This window comes from Symphodus melops, assembly GCF_947650265.1.
Source record: "Symphodus melops genome assembly, chromosome: 3".
Taxonomy (NCBI): Eukaryota; Metazoa; Chordata; class Actinopteri; order Labriformes; family Labridae; genus Symphodus; species Symphodus melops.
Genome location: NC_136693.1, coordinates 21,517,968 through 21,535,751, shown reverse-complemented (window position 1 = coordinate 21,535,751; position 17,784 = coordinate 21,517,968). Strand labels below are relative to the sequence as shown.

The 17,784-nt window shown below is 39.6% G+C and overlaps 3 protein-coding genes across 3 annotated transcripts; 1 reads left to right on the top strand and 2 right to left on the bottom strand.

Moving 5' to 3' along the window:
* Positions 1 to 1,110: 1,110 nt before the first annotated feature.
* Positions 1,111 to 3,014, bottom strand: LOC306820752 (leukotriene B4 receptor 1). Its single transcript, XM_079338689.1, has one exon. The coding sequence runs from the start codon at positions 2,451 to 2,453 to the stop codon at positions 1,395 to 1,397; it is 1,059 nt and encodes a 352-aa protein (XP_079194815.1). The 5' UTR covers positions 2,454 to 3,014; the 3' UTR covers positions 1,111 to 1,394.
* A 2,300-nt stretch (positions 3,015 to 5,314) lies between these two features.
* On the bottom strand, positions 5,315 to 6,842 carry LOC306821794 (leukotriene B4 receptor 1-like; the record flags this gene model as incomplete). Its single annotated transcript, XM_079340367.1, is given in 4 exon segments — positions 5,315 to 5,983; positions 5,985 to 6,088; positions 6,091 to 6,388; positions 6,825 to 6,842. Coding segments are annotated over 4 exon segments (990 nt in total). The 3' UTR covers positions 5,315 to 5,413.
* A 1,307-nt stretch (positions 6,843 to 8,149) lies between these two features.
* Positions 8,150 to 17,468, top strand: LOC306821677 (E3 ubiquitin-protein ligase AMFR-like). Its single transcript, XM_079340229.1, has 14 exons — positions 8,150 to 8,333; positions 8,780 to 9,098; positions 9,186 to 9,278; positions 9,375 to 9,539; positions 11,278 to 11,430; positions 12,302 to 12,342; positions 12,695 to 12,827; positions 12,916 to 13,049; positions 13,166 to 13,276; positions 14,034 to 14,224; positions 14,311 to 14,414; positions 14,950 to 15,084; positions 15,304 to 15,494; positions 15,868 to 17,468. The coding sequence occupies exons 2-14, from the start codon at positions 8,844 to 8,846 to the stop codon at positions 16,022 to 16,024; spliced, it is 1,863 nt and encodes a 620-aa protein (XP_079196355.1). The 5' UTR covers positions 8,150 to 8,333; positions 8,780 to 8,843; the 3' UTR covers positions 16,025 to 17,468.
* Positions 17,469 to 17,784: the final 316 nt, after the last annotated feature.

Genomic DNA, 17,784 nt, shown 5'->3' with positions numbered 1-17,784 from the left:
TGCCTTATTTTACATATCAAGAAAGTCAGCCCACTTTAAGCCCGCACATGTCTCTCTGAACAGTAAATGCAAACTGTTCCCACCCAGGATAACACCAATCATGATCATTTCATGGATGGATGCATATAGAATAATACATACATTTAAATGACAAACTTAATTTTTTTTTACCTGTTTTCTTTTTTTTGCTTCATTTGCTGTTACTGTCCATTGTCCAATGGGAAATTTTGAAGTGAAACGCTATGGTAGAAAGGCCACCGTATTTTCAGTGTTATTAAGTTATGTTTGTCACACTGTTTATTTGAAAAATAAACTTTTAAATTTATAACCCTATATGAAAAACCTGAATAAATACTTATAAATAAACATACAAAGGATCCTGATATGAGCCACACTGAGCTGATGGAAATGTCCTTTAAAAAAACACTGTGCAATTTTTCAGTTGGTGCAATAAACCATGGCAAGGTAAAAACATAACGTGCTATTATATTTATATATAAAACAGTTCTTGCTGTTATATACATTTAGATAAGCTGTTGTTGAACCTTCCCACTTTAAAGGGCTGACTTGAGTTTTAAGAAACTGTGACAAACATTGGACACAATTCCTCTTTTTGATGCTCTGTAAAGGAAACTTGCAGTTTTTCATTTTGCAATCTTTTCTTCAAGAGGAAGTAAAAGAACTGACTGGCTTTAGAGAAAAAAATCAATTGCATGCTCAAATTTTCATGACATAATTAATCTATTCGAGTTGTTCATTCTTGGTTTTAATAAACAACGGGAATTTGATAAAAGTTTGTCAAATTAATTCATATCAAAGAGTGGGAATGTGTCACGATGTTATAGTTTCCCAACACAGCAAGTGAGAACGAGACCAGCTGGGGTAAAAGTTTCAAAAGTGTTAAAAATAAGAAGTGGCAGAGGAAACCACAGAATAACCAGCTGTATACTTACTGCGCCCTGACTTATGTTCCCCACTTTCAACAGGGAGGATTTTTATTTTTTTCAAAATGACATCAACAAAGTCTCCCTTTGTCAACATCAACAAAATGAAAAAAACAAAACGAAAAAAAAACAACACATCATCAAGAAACGCACATTGACACAGGTCTTAAGGAATATATTTTATATCATAAATGTAAGTACAGTATATACAATAAATTTTAAATATGCCTTCACTGTTAATAAAACATCTTTAAGACAAGATATTAAACAGCTTGTTTACAGGATTGGACAATTACTTCCCCCCTCATCCACTTCTCTCTTATTTCAAAGGAAACAAGCTTCACAAGAAGCAAATTTCCTCCTCATAAAAAACTAACTTATAGCTATTTTTACAGAGATATACAACATGAAGAAATCTCTACACACTTTTAATATCAGGATGGATTATTTTCACACATTTTCACTAAAGTCTTTTGTTGTATACACGCACTGAGAGCTGTTGGTCTGGTTGCTTTGCCTCTTGGATACAAAGGACAATTCTCTGTTGCCCTCACCTGGGGAGGTGCTGGAGATGTGGCGGAAGAGCTTCTGGATGCCTGTGTCCCTCAGAGAGCTTCTGAAGGAGCGAGCTGCAAACATGTACAGGATAGGGTTGACAGTGCTGCTGATAAAGACCATGGCCCCAGCAATAAAGGCCATGGTGTTCCTGACATCCTCCAGGTTAGCAGCTTCATCAGGGAAAGAGTCCCCCATGGCCAGGATGATGAGTGAGATGATATTTCCAATATGATGAGGCGTCCAACAGACGGCAAACACCACTACCACACTGGCAATCAGGACGGTGGACTTACGCTTGGACTTAAAAGTCATCTGAGTGATTCGGCTGAACAGGCAGGCATAGCAGACTACCAGGATTGAGAAAGGTAATATGTAGCCCACTAGCGTCTCCAGGAGCAAACACACCAACTCCTGGGTCAGAGAGGTGTAGAAGCGATACAGACAGTACTCCTCACCAGAATGCTCTCCTACCACCTGTGTTGGGATGACAGGTATGCTGAACAAGAAAGCTGCAGTCCACAAAGCCAGCAGAACCTTTTTCAAAGCTTTTTTCCTCTTCCAACCGGCTGAGGCGAAAGGATAGCGCACAGCCAAAAAGCGCTCTATACTCATGAGAGTAATGAGGAAAACACTGCTGTACATACAGGCATTGATCATGAACACCATAGCTTTACACGAGGCTTCTCCAAACACCCAGGAGTGAGCCAGGGAGTAGATCCACACAGGCAGGGTGATGAGGACCAACAGGTCAGCAACAGCCAGATGCAGGATGAGCACCACAGTGTGGGATCGCTGCTTGACATGTCTCAAGATGGTCCAGATGACCAGCAGGTTCCCAGGAGCTCCTACCAGGAAGGACAGACCCAGGATCACACAAGCCACCACTGTACCACCTGCAAACTCCTCGGGAGCCATTGCCTCAGTAGAATTCAGCTTAAACGAGAAGTTCATGGTGTGAGTGTGTATGCTGACATGGGCGTCTGCTTGAAAAGAGAAACAAACTGCTACACAAGCAACTCTTCACTTCCCTTTAAGAATAGACGGCACAGGAAAGGGGTTTCCTTATAGGGCTATTAGAGACACAGTGGTGATTCATGTATGCGTCATAAGATCACGAATCAGGGTGTAAAAAGAAAATTGTGGTCAAAGTGATTTAGAAAACTGTTGAAAATAAGTTACAAAAAAAAATTCTTAAAAACAAATGTTAGAAAAATAAGAAAGTACAACGATCAACAATATTGTGATTTTGTTCAAGTTCAACATTTTTTGTATAGAACATTACACTATACAGAGTAACGTGTTTTAGTTTAGTAAACATTTCACCATGTTCACACAGCAGCCATTTGTGACTTCATGCTGAAGGTGGGAAACTAAAATGTTGCTTCAAAGTCATGTTGTGGTGTTGATTATAAATCTCACCAGAAAAACTATTTTAAACTGCTCCCTGATAAATCAGTCACTGAAAGAAAAAAAAATCTGGTGGTCAATGAAGTTTGAGGGACGGCACATTTGTTAACATGAGTCTCCGTTAACAAAAGCTAACGTCAGCATTCAATCACCTGAAAACCTTTTACAGTCCAGTAACCACTTACCTATACTGAGTACCTACAGATGTTTTAATTAGTAATGTCATGGAACATAAATGTTAGAAGTTGGTGATTTCACAGATGAGTGAGGGATCAATAACAGGTATTAGTTGTGACAGTTCAGAAGGACGGCCCAGAGGCCAACCAGACAATGGGGAGAATTCAGGTGGGCCGGGAAGCTGATCAATCCCAGGGAATAGTCCAGGTGTCGGCTGGACCACAGAGGGAACGTCAGGCATCGGCCGGACCGCCAAGGGAACATCGGGCGTTGGCTGGATGGCCGGCAAGATGTCTCCAGGTGTCGGCCCCGCCGCTGGGGGGACACACCCACAGAGGAGACGTCATCAGAAGTCAACCGGACTGCCGAGGGAATGTCAGGTATCGGCCGGACCGCCGGGGGGACGTCAACGGAAGACAGGACCAGGATCAGGAAGTAGAATGTGCTCAACAGGACTAGGAACAGAAAGTAGGGAGCACTCTGCGGAATCAGGAAGTAAGGAGTGCTCTGCGGGATCAGGAACAGGAATCAGGGATTCAGAGGCACAAGTAGGTCAAGGCTTGGACTTAGGCCCGAGCTGAGGCGTGGGCTGCGGCTTGAACTGAACACTGGGCCGAGGCTCGGGTTGAGGCTTGAAGTCTGAGCTGAGGCTTTGTGGAGCCCAAGGGCAGAGTGACTGGGGCGCTAGAGAAACGGGAGCCATGGCGGCCACTTCTTCTTGGGCATCCATGTTTCCCAGTGAAAATGGCCAGGCGGGGGCCTGTCCATGGAGACTGCTCAGACATAGCAGTGCTCCTGGCCAAACGAAAACAGTTCTAAAAATAAGGAACCATGGACAAAGGGTCCATAGTGTTAAAGTTTACCACTGGGTCCATGTTGTGGTCAGTTCATTCTGTCACAAACTCGGGTAGGAAAACAGGGAGGAGGACCCAATTGCAGGTAAAAAATACAAAAGGTTTATTTAAACAAAAAGGCTAAACCAAAACCTACTCAAACAAATCCAAAAACATCCAAAATACTATAAGCAGAAAACAAAGTAAATCCAGGGAGCAGAGGGAAATAAACAACGAGTACAGACTACACATGACACTCAAACAAACTATTTGAACTGACAACTGGAGGGATGGAAAACAGAGACTAAATAGACGTGGGGAAATCAGACACAGGTGAGACTAATCAGACAGGTGAGGACAATCAGGGTAATCAAGACAGGAGGGAAACACAGAGAAGCAGAAAACCAGACAACACTGAAGACCAGAACTATAACTTAAAACAGGACAGACTAAAGACTGAACTAAGAAACACACAAAAGGCAACACTTGAAAATTACTGAAACAGAACTCAAAACACTGAAATACAACATAAACCAAACCAAACCAAGACACGATAACTCAAATAAACAAAGTAATTCACTGGAAACTACCATCTAGAGTTCCAAACAGGACATGATGTAACATGTTGTGTTCCACTATAAAATTAACTGACATGGTTATTTTGAATTAATTGTTAATAGAGGAGGTGATTTTATGAAATTGTTGACTAGTTTTCTCTAATATACACAATAAATCTGAGTTAATATGTGATACTTAACAGAAGTTATCTGTAATTCAGCTATAGTTTCCCTGTTATTACCTCCTTATTTACAGTGGTATTACACCATAATACACCAAAATGACCATGCAATTACCAGATAAATACATGATAAATAGGGGACTGTAAAGGGAAGGGTTCCCAGGATAGGTTAGAAATAATTATCTGTCACACTATTAAACAGTGATGTTGGCGAGGAAGTGGCTGCTTATAACGTCTGGAGGTACCTCATCTAATTTGCTGTTTGCTTACATCATGTTCCCTATCATTGTCTTTTCAGTTGCTTGACAGCAAGAAGATAAATGTATACCCTTTTTTTCTGAAAACATTTACACAGTGTTTTACCTGAAAACGCAGCACAATAACTTTAAATTCATATTACCTTCTCTGACTTTGACGTCAGAGGAAAATGGCCACTGTGAGAATATGTCTGCCCAAATAAAACCAAAAAATTATAATCACATTTGGTAAACACATTAATATTTCACTCATGAATTTGCTCATATTGACATATAAAGGAAAATGGGAAACTGGGATAGGACGGTGAATGTAAAATGACATGAATAACTGTATATTACAGTTTTGTAGCAGTGTTTTACATGTCAAATAAAGACTTTCATTGCTGCTGATCATCTGGTCCTTCTTGATAAAGTTTAGACCTTCAAGAAACGGCTTAATACATTTGACACATCTCCACAACATAACTGTGACATAGATTTTTCTCACAGAGTTGAAAATCAGCTCTCTCTGCTGCCATCTGGCTGCTGCTCCTGCTCCCTCATTTTGGTCGTGTGAGTGACCATTTCCTGGAACAGCCGGACCAATCGCGACTCCTCCAGAATACCTCTCAGGTTCCTCACAAAGAAGATGCATAACACAGGATTCACTGAGTTGCTGATGAAAACAAGGGCAACTGAGCAAAAGACAACACCCTCTCGCACACAGTCATAGCCTGTGGTTGGACTTAGGATACAGAACATGTCAATAATATTGATGACATGGTAAGGCAACCAGCAGAACATAAATGTTGTCACCACAGTGTGCACATGATGCATGGATGTGACTTGACAGTAACAGATACATAGACTGATAAAAGGGACTACAAAAGTGTCCAGACAAAATAAAACAATTGCTTGAGAAACAGAACTGAATTCTTTGATGAGACAATAAATGGTTGCTTTGCTATCGGAGTGCATAAGTAAAGAAGGCAATCCTGGAAACAAAGCAAGGATCCACAAAAGTACAAGACATCCGTTCATAACACTCATGGTCATCCAACACAGCCTTAAAAATGGATGACAGATGGCTTAAAAAGCGCTCTATGCTCATTAGGTTGATAAAGAAAATGCTGCTGAACATGCACACACTCACAGCATAAACTAAGATCTCGCAGAAAGCCTCAACAAACACCGCGGCAGGGTGATGAGGACCAGTAGGTCAGCAGCAGCCAGGTTCAGGATGAGCATCACAGTGTGGGATCGCTGCTTGACATGTCTCAAGATGGTCCAGATCACCTGCAGGTTCCCAGGAGCTCCTACCAGGAGGGACAGACGCAGGATCACACAAGCCACCACTGTCCTACATGCAAATCCATCAGTGAGAATTTTCTCTGAAGAAGTCTGCTCTGTTGAGTGGTTGGTGCAAGCGTGTGTGCTCACAGTAGTATCTGCTTGGAAAGAAGTAAAGTACAGCACCAGCCATTTTTCACTTCCCTTTAAGGTTTAACAGGATCATTAGAGAGTCCCAGACGTGATTCTATGAAATAAAAATGCTGGCAACTGGTCTTATGGAGGCTGAAATCTGTTCCCGTTCTGTTTTTTTTCTCCTCTGTGTTTCATTTCGTCTCTGACAGTAGAATAATGATTATGTCAATATTAATGATTTACTCTGCATCGATAACAAAACTTATTCTTACTCTTTTCAAAATGACAATACCTCGAGTTCCCTTACTGTATGGAATCCCACTTTTGTAGTTCTGTTGTGAGAGTGCTAGCGCCTTGCACTGTGTTCATTATTGCCATCTTTTGCACAAGAATTGGAATCAGAGAAAAATAGTTACATTTGTTTCTCATATTTTCTACAACAAATAAAAAAAAAAAATAAAAAAAATAAAGTGGTCAAGGGACTTTCCTGCAAAGTAAATGTCACCATCTCTCTAATGGTCATCGTTATAAGGTATAATGTAAAGATCTTATTGTTGTTCCCTTAAACATGCTAGTCTTTCTTTTTCCACAGGTAATTATCACTGGTAGGCCTCTTAAACATTTTTCAGATATCTTCTCTTATGTGATTTATTCATTTCTGGTATGATAAAAAGCCCTTACTGTTATATTTGTAACCATCTTCCCACAGACCCTAACTTTAGATTCTGTTGCTATTTAAGGAGTTAATTGCTAACTAAACGTTCCCTGCACTGATACAGACAGATTTATTCCTCAACAGAGAACAATGTTTTGAATATGTTTTTCCCCAATAACAACAATGTCCCTCCATTTAGAAAACAACAACATTTTCTCTCTTTCAGGTGTAGGTTATATGGATTTGCTGTACAAAGTAAAAAGTAAAAGAAATACTGAATTTGATAAGGCTTTCAGTTTTAATTGTCAACAGTGTGATCTTCATGGAAGTGATCTGCGGCTGAATTTAAATTGTAAGAGGATCTACTATGACAGCATAGCGACATTATGCTCTATGCGGCTTTGTTTGTGGCTCTGTTTTACATTAGATGATCTATTCCTTGAGCTATGTTGTATGATCAGAGCAGAACATTTCAACAGTTAAAGTTTTTTTAGTAGTGACTTTTAAAAATATATACACTTATTCCACTTGTGCTGCTCAGACTCCTTGCATCCCAACTAACATAACATTATTTTAGGACAATGATTAGGAGGTTATGGTAATAAAATTAGGAATATAACACAGTCATGTACACACCACAGTCATGTACACACCCACAAACCAGACTATTCACTCCTACCTCTTGAGGAATAATAATGTTATTTGTATTTTATTTTTAGTTTGATTTGCATTGCAATAATAATTTATGGGACAAATTGTGCAATAACATGCCCAGCCTTATGTGCACTCTGTTTTTTGCTGCATTTTTTAATTATTTTTTTTACATTTTTATCTAATTTTGCACTGTGTGGTTTTCTCTGCTATCCTGCTTTGCTGCTGTAAAACTGTACATTTCTGCAAGATGACTAAAGGATTATCTTATCTTGTCTCTTATGTAAACAGCATAATTAACATCGCCGTGAGACTGGTCTGTGGACATTTTCAGGAACCAAAAACTGTAGAATACAAACCTGTTAGATCTTTAACGAACAAGTTAAGAGTTGAATAGATAATAAGACTAAAGAAAGATAACCAAAGTTTAGTTAAAGTAAACTTTCCAACGATAACAGGACTGATAAACCCCTGACGAGCCGCACAGAGCAAGAGGTAACTAGCGCCAGAAGGTGGCGGTAATGCAGAAAAGGACACACACTTTAAACCTAAAAGAAAGCGGAGAAGAAGAAGCAGCTTCCCGTCAGCTAGCTCCGTACTCGGTGGAGTAAACATGACGATGTTGACAACTACGACTTTCATGGAAGCATTACACTGAAAACAACAACTGACATTAAACATTATTGTCGAGAAGGTTTGTGACAAACTGTAAGTATTGATTTATTATAAGTTGGTGAGTGTTGCGTGCTAACTGTGCTAGCTTCGTAGCTTTTTAATAGAGAACAAGTAAGCTAGTATTATGTTACCTAACGTTAGCCAGGTATACAGCTAATGTCAGGGGCGTGGGCTGCTCATAGTGTTAGCACTACCAGGGGTTTAACATTGGTTTTTCTCACAGCTACACTGTTTTTCACAGAGGAGGTCGAAGTAAAAAAAAAAACATATAAAGAAAAACGTTTCTGTATTGGAGCATCATAAAGTTAGCTGTGCTGCTTGAAACTTTGAGAGCCTTCATACATTAATTATTTATTGTTTCGTTTTTCTTCTTTAAAATCTTAAGTTGTTTATACTCAAACCAGCCCAAATCGTGTGCGTAATGATTTGTTGCTAGGTTATGTGCGTAACTTCAACATCTGTCTCTTCTCCTCTCACAGCTTCTTCTGAGTTCTTGGATCGGGAGTCCCAAAAAGCTGAGAAGGGGGACCATCAAACACGGAAATGCCTCTGCTGTTCTTGGAGAGGTTTCCTTGGCCCAGCCTGCAGACCTACACGGCGCTGAGTGTGGCTTTGCTTGCGGGCAGTATCTTCAGCGCCTACACCACTGTGACAGACCCGGGGTTCGGGTCCTTGGAGACCGAGGAAACTCCAGCTTCCACTGATGTGAATCTAGAGCATCTGGACAATGCAATCAGCAGCACAGAATTGGCTACCACTGTTCTGTGGTATCTTGTTACTGACAGCCTCTTTGTATGGGTAAGTGTTATCCGCTTAGGTACTTTTCATTATTAAGATGTTATTTCAGAGGAAAAAGTATCACTTGAGTTCTCGTACCCCCTTCAGGTCTTAGTCAACACTTTCTGCTGCTCTCTGATGCTTATAGCCAAAATGATTCAATATGTGGTCTTTGGCCCACTTAGAGTCAGCGAGAAGCAGGTGAGTCTGTTTACTTTTATTAAAATGATCATGCCTCAAATTATTTAATGTAACTTATTTTTAACATATTTTTCCTTCTCTTTTTTTGGTTCCCAGCATTTAAAGGATAAGTTTTGGAACTTCATCTTTTACAAGTTCATTTTCATCTTTGGAGTCTTGAATGTGCAGACAGTGGAGGAGGTGGTCATGTGGTGTTTGTGGTTCTCTGCTCTTGTCTTTCTTCATCTGATGGTGCAGCTCTGCAAAGACCGATTTGAATATGTAAGTATTAAAACTAAAAGGTGACTTTTTTTTTATTTCCAAAGGTCATAAAGCTCCATCTAGGACTTGATTGTGTGGAGACGTATGGTAGTCCAATAATCCCGATTTAATTAAATGATATACTGTACATGAATCGTCCTCTCTTACTTTAGTACTCTCATCATTATTTTCAATGCAAGTCCATTGAAAATACAAAATCACTAACATTATACCTGACATTCAACCAATCATCAGCTAAGAACACAAGTGGGTAGTTTATCTAAATGGGTCATATTGAAACTAATTGAAACCAACAGAATTGAAATATAGACCTGATATGATTAGATAGAAACTGAATGTAAAGATAAATTTTTTTAAAGTAAGTATTGTTTCTCATGAAAGTGTTGTGTTTCTACTTTTCAATGTTGCCGTTGTATTATAGATGTAGTCATTGGTAATGACCAGAATGTGTAACAGAAACCTGTACTATATTCACAAATACTGATGGAAGTAATACAAATGTTAATATAATATTTTCTTTTGTGTTATTTGTTAAGATGTATTATATGGTTATGATAGTGTTTATTATCCCAGTATGACACCTGGTCCTACACACTCTGCTCTTGACTCTTGATAGAATGAGACCTGCATTGTTTGTCATGTTACCCATTAGCTCCTAGAATAATCAAACGTTAATGTTAAAAGTCTGGTCTTTGAAGACATCGTAGTAATGCACTTTAAACTCTTCAAAGGATGAGCGAGTGGACCAAAAAGTCTGACAGCAACTGCACTCTTTTTAGTTCTGGTCCTATTAATAGTTCCTTGTAATGGATTGTTAGGTCACTGATACAGTTTCAGTCGCAGCATTGACACGACCGTGTATCAGAGCCCTGCGCGCTGGAGTAAACAAAATATCAGATTTAAGCAGCTCCATGCAAGCAATGACATTTGAAACGAGCCTCATGCTGATTAGTTCCTCGTGTTGTAATGCAGGCTGGCTCATTGCTGTTAACAGCGGAGTCTGTCAATATCCTGTGCTTCAAGGAGCTCTGTGTTTGTGTAACTCTCTGAGAGTCTTTGCTTCTTGTCTCTCAGCATTGACTGGAGATCTACATTTTGAAATTTCCTCTCGAGTCTGTCCGTTGGTTGAGAGCATCTGTCTCCCTTTTTAGGGGGCTCCTTGCTTTGGGGTTTACAATCATGTAGGTCAAACTGCGAAAGATGAAACAGTATGTTAAACTACTGTTGTCAGTGTGCTGGGTATAAAACATTCTGTTTTTAAGTTGAACAGAATCCATGAACTCTATCTTAGTTCTTCTGAGTTGCTTCACTGTTGGTATTGATATCTTCATTCACATAACTTACACTGTAGACAATGTTAGCTGTCTAAGCCAGATACTCATTTGAATAGTTGTGTTTCATGAGATCCTTTTATACATGTTTTGTTGTTTTTCTGTGAGTAATAGACTTAGACTGAACTTTATTGAAATTTAGGTTCCAGCAGCATATACAATAAAATGTAGCAGGTACCAAAAAAAGTATCAATATAAAGAATAAGATAGAATAAATCATAGAACACTCTTCCGTTGGAAAAAAACTTATAAAATAAACAAACAATATGCATGGAAGAAGAAGCAAAAAATTAATACGTTCTACTTGATTGAACCAGAACACATGTATGGTCTTGGTGAAAAAGTGACGCATCTAAACTGAGAAAAGGTGCAGTCCACTTAAGATGTTATTGTTTTCTCTCCCACAGCTGTCTTTCTCACCTTCCACTCCCATGAACAGTCATGTGCGAGTACTTTGTCTGCTGGTCTCCTTACTGCTGGACTGCTGCGGCTTGGCCGTAGTCTGTGGTCTGCTGGGAGCTTCCCATGGCATGCACACCCTCTCCTTTATGGCAGCAGAGGTGAGAACCTTTAGCCACAGATGTGTTAAAATGGGGGGTGAAAGCATTTATTATTTGAGGTAGGGCAGGGTCAGTAACACATTTTAGTTTCTTTTACTGGTTCCTTGTTTTGTTCTATTTAAAAGCTTCAGTGTTTAGCCAGCTCTGCATCAGTCTTGATTGAAACTTTTCTGCTCCCTCTATTTTTCAAAAGCATCTCTGATATTCTCAGTTTTTACAACATTTCTGGTCGTGAAGCTTATTTGAAAAATGCAAAGGCTTTTTAGGTTTTATTGTGAACCATTATGCTTGCCTGCTTTCATCGCTGTAACACCTGTTGGTTTAGCGTTTGCCTGGCTAACCGACAGGCGAGAGGAACACCGGCCGTGTGGAGATGCCTTAAAACCGTTTACCTTCTCTGGTCAAACCAAAGACCATTCTGCATCCGAACTCAAACTTAGAAAGAGGACATACTGGCCAGCATTTCTACATAGCGTGTTTCTTTAATGTCTGATGATACAGTAAGGTCCTTTTTAAAATGTAATTCAGTAAATGTCTTACAGATTTAACCTTTTCACACATAACTTAGTTCAGACCAGTATCATTCAGAATCTTGGGGATTCATTACTTAGGGACTGGAAACCTCTCTAATGTATTTATTCACAGTCATGCTAAGAAAACAAGGGTGTATTTCTACTATATATGGAGCATTATATTCTTAAAAACGGGAGTGTTAGTCATGCAGCCATTCTTAGTACCAGTTAAATCACAGAACATAAGTTTCTAATTTTGCTTGATTTATTAAAAAAAAACAAAAAAAAACAAAAAAAAAAACATCTGCAGTTTGTTTTTCTTCATTTGTTGATTGTTTTCATCCCTCTGTATGCTTCAGTGTCTGCTGGTGACGGTACGCACGGGGCATGTCATCATGCGGTAAGTCCCTTCTTAAAGCTGGCTTTACATACCAGCAGCAGTCTGGATGACATAGCTTGCTCAGGTTTAGATTCAGGGGCTTAAGTTACATTAGCATCAGTGTGAAAGGCTTCTGTGTTCCAAAGAGGATGGATGTGAATACGTAGGCTGTAGGAACAACTTTGATCAGATACAGAAGCTTAAGTCATGTTAACTGTTGTCAGAAAAAGTTCTGTGGCTTGACAGCAAAAAAAGAAAAAGAAAAAGCAAGGATTTTCTCCAACCGGTGTTACTCACTACTTTATTCCTTCTACTTCTTGTGTTACCTGGACTGTCATCGTCTGAATCAGCTGCTATGCATCTCCCTTCACAGATACTCCATTCATTTGTGGGATCTCAACCACCCAGGGACCTGGGAGAGTAAGGGAACGTACGTCTATTACACAGACTTCATTATGGAGCTGGCTATGCTCTTCCTGGACCTCATGCACCATATCCACATGCTGGTAAGACGGATGAGGGACAGGAGTTGGATATGTGATTATTCTGTGTATTTGCTCTCTTCACCTTCTCTCTTCACACGTCTCTCGTTAGCTTTTTGGAAACATCTGGCTGTCCATGGCGAGTTTGGTTATCTTCATGCAGCTGCGATATCTCTTCCATGAGGTCCAGCGCCGCGTACGCAGGCACAAGAACTACCTTCGCGTCATCAACAACATGGAGGCCAGGTATTACAATATTTTCTACAAAATGTTGACCTCGTGCTTTTGTGGCCGGCTCGTCTTTGGGAGCTCGAGTTTTCTGTCTATTATAAACAAATTGACTGTGAACTCCATTTGTGCAGATTTGCCGTTGCTACAGCAGAAGAGCTTGCAGCTAATGATGATGATTGTGCCATCTGCTGGGATACAATGTTGACCGCACGCAAACTACCCTGTGGCCATCTCTTCCACAAGTAAGGTGTTTTCTCCAGCAGCCGGACTAGCTTCCACACACTGCTCTTGTCAATATAGTGTTTTTCTGGCACCATGAACAAAGTCTTTACAGCACAGAGAACGTTTTAGTCTACTTACAGAATCTAGATGGCTAAACTGCAAGAGTTGCAGGCTCTAGGACAGTGGTGTCCAAACTTTTTTTCTTGCGGGCCAAAATTGTCGCGTTAGAATCGCTCACGGGCCACAGGGTTTTTTTGTTTGTTTTTTATAAATATTGGAAGGAACTTTTTGTATTTTTACCTCTTCAAAAAATTATGTAAATACACAATAAGTAATTGCAGTGGGAAACTGTTGTGTTCTAATCTTTTGGAAAGAATAGTCAGGCTTTTATAGGTCTCCCTCGCTAACATGAAAAAGAAAAAAAGAACGAAACATGCCATCTGATGAGGCCTGGGGCCAAAATCTTCTGATTCTTCGATTTGAAGTCAAGGGCCACAAATGGCCCCCGGGCCGCACTTTGGACACCCCTGCTCTAGGATATTCCAGTATTGAATGCTCTATCATTTGCTCGGCTAATCCCTGATTCTTAAAGTATTTCTACAGTTACCTCGACAACAGAAAAGTTCACTTGATTTATTTATTTGACAAGTTTTGCTGCCTGTTGAATCATCAGAGGTTGATCTGAAGTCCAGCTACTGTAGACTTGTTCTGAACTCCACTATAAAGGTTCAGATAAATAAGATGTAACTTGTGCATTGTGTCTCTCTTTGATCCCAGCTCATGTTTGCGCTCTTGGCTGGAGCAGGACACGTCATGTCCAACATGTAGGAAGTCACTTAACATTAATGGGGACGGGGGCCAGGCCAGGGGCCCGCAACAGGGCGGGGAAGGCGATATTGGTGCAGTCGGAGCAGCTGCAGATGCTAGACCACATATCAACCAACACAATCACTTCTTCCACTTTGATGGTAAGTGGAAAAAGACAAAGTGACATCAAATCTTATTGATTTAAATATGAATTAATAAATGATATGAACCATACTATCTTTAACAGGATCCCGCATTGCTAGCTGGTTGCCCAGTTTCTCAGTGGAAGTAATGCACACCACCAACATCTTGGGAATGGCACAGGCCAACAACTCTCAGCTCATGGCCATGGTGAGTCCGTGTCTGCTGTTGGCTCCATGAAAAAATGAAACGGTCGTCGCTATTTTTAACGACACTTGCTGAACATTTCTTTTTACTTGATTAGCTTAAAAAAATGTTGCCGTCAACACTTTGCCTTAATACTCACTCCTACTATTCTTGAGTATCCACTCCTTGATTGTCTGTGAAGTTCGTCATGTCTTTACTTTGCTCGAGGGGAGTTAAAAAATATTGATGGCCCTTCTAGTGGCCATGTTGTATCTGTTAACCTGTTAAAAAACCAAACAAACAAACAGGTACAGATGTCAGAATGCATAAAAAGTAGAGGTATGACTTCCTCTTTGCAGGAATGACATAAGTACAACTTCTCCTTCATTTCAGATTGTACTTCAGATTCTTGCCAATACACAACGCTCAAATAGTTTTTGACTTCCAGGTTAATGCTTGTCAAAAGAATAATAAATATTGTTTTAACCCACATACTGTGTATGGCCTAAGGAAGTTCTCTTTTGCTGTTTTTGCTCTTGATGCACCTCCCTGTCATCAGGCCCATCAGATCCAGGAAATGTTCCCCCAGGTGCCCTCCTACCTAGTCATGCAAGACCTGCAGCTGACCCGCTCAGTTGAGGTCACTACTGACAACATTCTGGAGGGACGTATCCAGGTGCCTTTCCCCACACAGGTACATACATAAGTCAACTTAGGGGTTGATAACGTGTTTTAAAAAAAAATATATATTTTATGAATACATCTGATAGAATGAACTTGTTTAACATTTTCTGCAATAGATGCTTACCAAGTCAGTTCTTACAGTACTTTTTCTGTCGATTACATTCCTATGGCTTTTCTGAAAGTCCAGAACAAAAACTCCTGTCACATCTTTAGTCTGTTTCCCTCTCAGGCCATCGAGCGTGCCCCCTTACAGGTGGGCGCTGCACCAGATGAACAGGAAGGGCCCAGTGGAACAGACGAGCATGGCATCAGTGAGATAGACAACATGGAGGTCAGAGGAGGTCGCTTCTCCAAGTCGGCAGAGGAGAGGCAGAAAATGTTAAAGCAGAGAAAAGAAGAGATGCTTCAGCAAGCTCGCAGGTTTGTACACGACTTGTTGGAGTTCTCTTCCTGAGGCAGGCATTTCAGTTTGTGTTTATATCGACAAGTTGATTTGGGAGTGGGAGTGCACTGAAAAGATTTGGCATCACAGCTCGTCTTTGTTTGCATAAAATTGACCTTTCTACAGAGTTCAATCTTTGAACCAAGGCTAAGCAAATCAGATGTTTAAAGGTCTTCTTTGCTCAGCTGCCAGACCAGCTGAAAGGTTGATTCATACTTGACTAAATAACTAAGTTGTCAGTACATTTGATCACTTATGCTAGAGGCATAATTAAAAAAGAAAGATAATTATTACAAAATTATCTTTCTTTTTCTGCATGTCTGATCATGTATAGTTTATTTCTTCCTGTAGGATATATCTCAACAAGGGTCCAGATGACCAGGATGATGATTTGCCTGGACTGGAGGAGGACATTATTCCTGGATTGGACTTGACTATGCTGAGACGTAGAACCATGGCAGCAGCTGCAGAGAGACGCATGCAGAATCAACAAGACCCAGCACCCTGAGACACAGCCGGGCTTCAGAGTCATCATCCCAAGAGGCACCAATAAGAGCTATTTGCCCAACCCCCCTTGGTCCATTTGGTGTACAGTCGGTGGTCATCAGCTCTGAGAAAATATTAAAAAGCATAGCAAACATGGCCTTTGGACTGTTTTGGGCTGCCTAAATTAAGTGGGACTACTGTGAACGGTATTGGTGATGGAGGATTTGGAGCATCATACATTTTTGTGTGCAAGTCATTAAATGCAAGGTTATGTTACCCTTTATTCATGTGCCACACATTGCAACCACCAGCTTCAGTGGGGAGTCAGTATCTGCCATAATTGGAACTGGTTTTTAACAATGAGCATGGTTTCCACTCAGAAGAGTCTTTTTTTTTTTTTTTTTTTTTTACAAGAGGTCTTCAAAGGTTTCAGCACTAGCTTCAGTTTTCTGGGTCTTTTTAGTTAGTTTTCCTTTCATCAACGCGTTTTCAATTTGCTGTTTTGCTTATAATGGAAAGCAACATGTCAGATGAAGAATCTCATCTGATCTGTACTTGTTATTATTTTACAAGTTTTCAACTGTGAATTTAGTGTGAGCAAAGTAACAGTTTTTTGTTTCTTACTGTGGAGTAAGAGAATGTCACTTTAGTATTGTTCAGCCTTTCTGTCAAATGAATGTTTCTATCAAAATTATGCTGCAAACTACAGTGTTTTACCCACATGGAGTGTTTGCTGTATTTAGTGTGTAATATTAACCATTACAAACCGTTTGCATTTTGTTTTTCAACAAGAGGAGTGGGCACGTCAAACTTTGTTTTCTTATAACTGCTCTCTTGAGATGCATAGGTGACAAGAGGGATGTATTATATTTTGTACAACAGGTGTCATCCTCTCAGTCTTTCTAAATCTACCATCTTTTACTTTGCATTTTAGTCTAGATAAGTATTATTTCCCATTAAATAACTTCGTATAACAGTGAACTCCCTGGTCGTATGGCCTGAATGACTGACAGCCTTTATTAAGATATGTTGAGAGTGGTTGATATGTGCCGCCTTTGTCTACTCACACTGAGGACTCTTAATTCAAAATCATACCAGCGATGAATAAAATCATCCTTTGTTCAAAGATTTTATTTAAATAATTTACAGCAAATCAAACTTTGAAAGAATATTTACGATTGAGAGTTCAGATTTCACTTTATCTTAGTACAAAAAGAAACGGGGACGATTAGTTTTTACTTTAATCTTTTTCAACAGTTATTTAATAACCATGAATATGAATTTGTCATTCATGCGTTATCTTTCCATACCATTACTTATTTAATCATTTTGACTAAGCTTTCTTGTATTTTGTGCCTAAATCAAGAATGGTTCAGTTATGGATAATTTCTGTAAATCTAGATTTTGTAAGATATGTTAATACAGAGGACTCAATAAACAGCTTTTAAAGGTTTTTAACAAAACAACTGTTCTTTAATATTTCTTTTCGAGGGCTTATTTCAGTTTTGGCTCGACTTTTTCTTCAAAGTAAACCTACAGACTTATGTAGACCTATGGGCCAGGGCATTATTGAAGGTAACAATAATAAAAGTAACAATAGATCTTTGAGTTTATAAGTCGAATATGTGAGTGTGTGTGCTGCACTGAGCCAAAGGTTGGACTCTAAGGTAAGTCGTTGTAGTTGTAATATTAAACCCAATCATTCAATGTGATTAGAGTCTGATTAGAGTCATAAATGGCTCATAAATAAATCATAACGAAATGAATTGTCTTTGTATAAGA

What these genes read in the sequence shown, in the direction of transcription:
- LOC306820752 (XM_079338689.1), bottom strand. Translation starts at nt 2,453, where the DNA reads ATGAACTTCTCGTTTAAGCTGAATTCTACTGAGGCAATGGCTCCCGAG.
- LOC306821677 (XM_079340229.1), top strand. Translation starts at nt 8,844, where the DNA reads ATGCCTCTGCTGTTCTTGGAGAGGTTTCCTTGGCCCAGCCTGCAGACC. An exon ending in GCAAAGACCGATTTGAATAT is followed by an intron (nt 9,540 to 11,277) that starts GTAAGTATTAAA and finishes TCTCTCCCACAG; the next exon opens with CTGTCTTTCTCACCTTCCAC. An exon ending in TGCACCATATCCACATGCTG is followed by an intron (nt 12,828 to 12,915) that starts GTAAGACGGATG and finishes GTCTCTCGTTAG; the next exon opens with CTTTTTGGAAACATCTGGCT.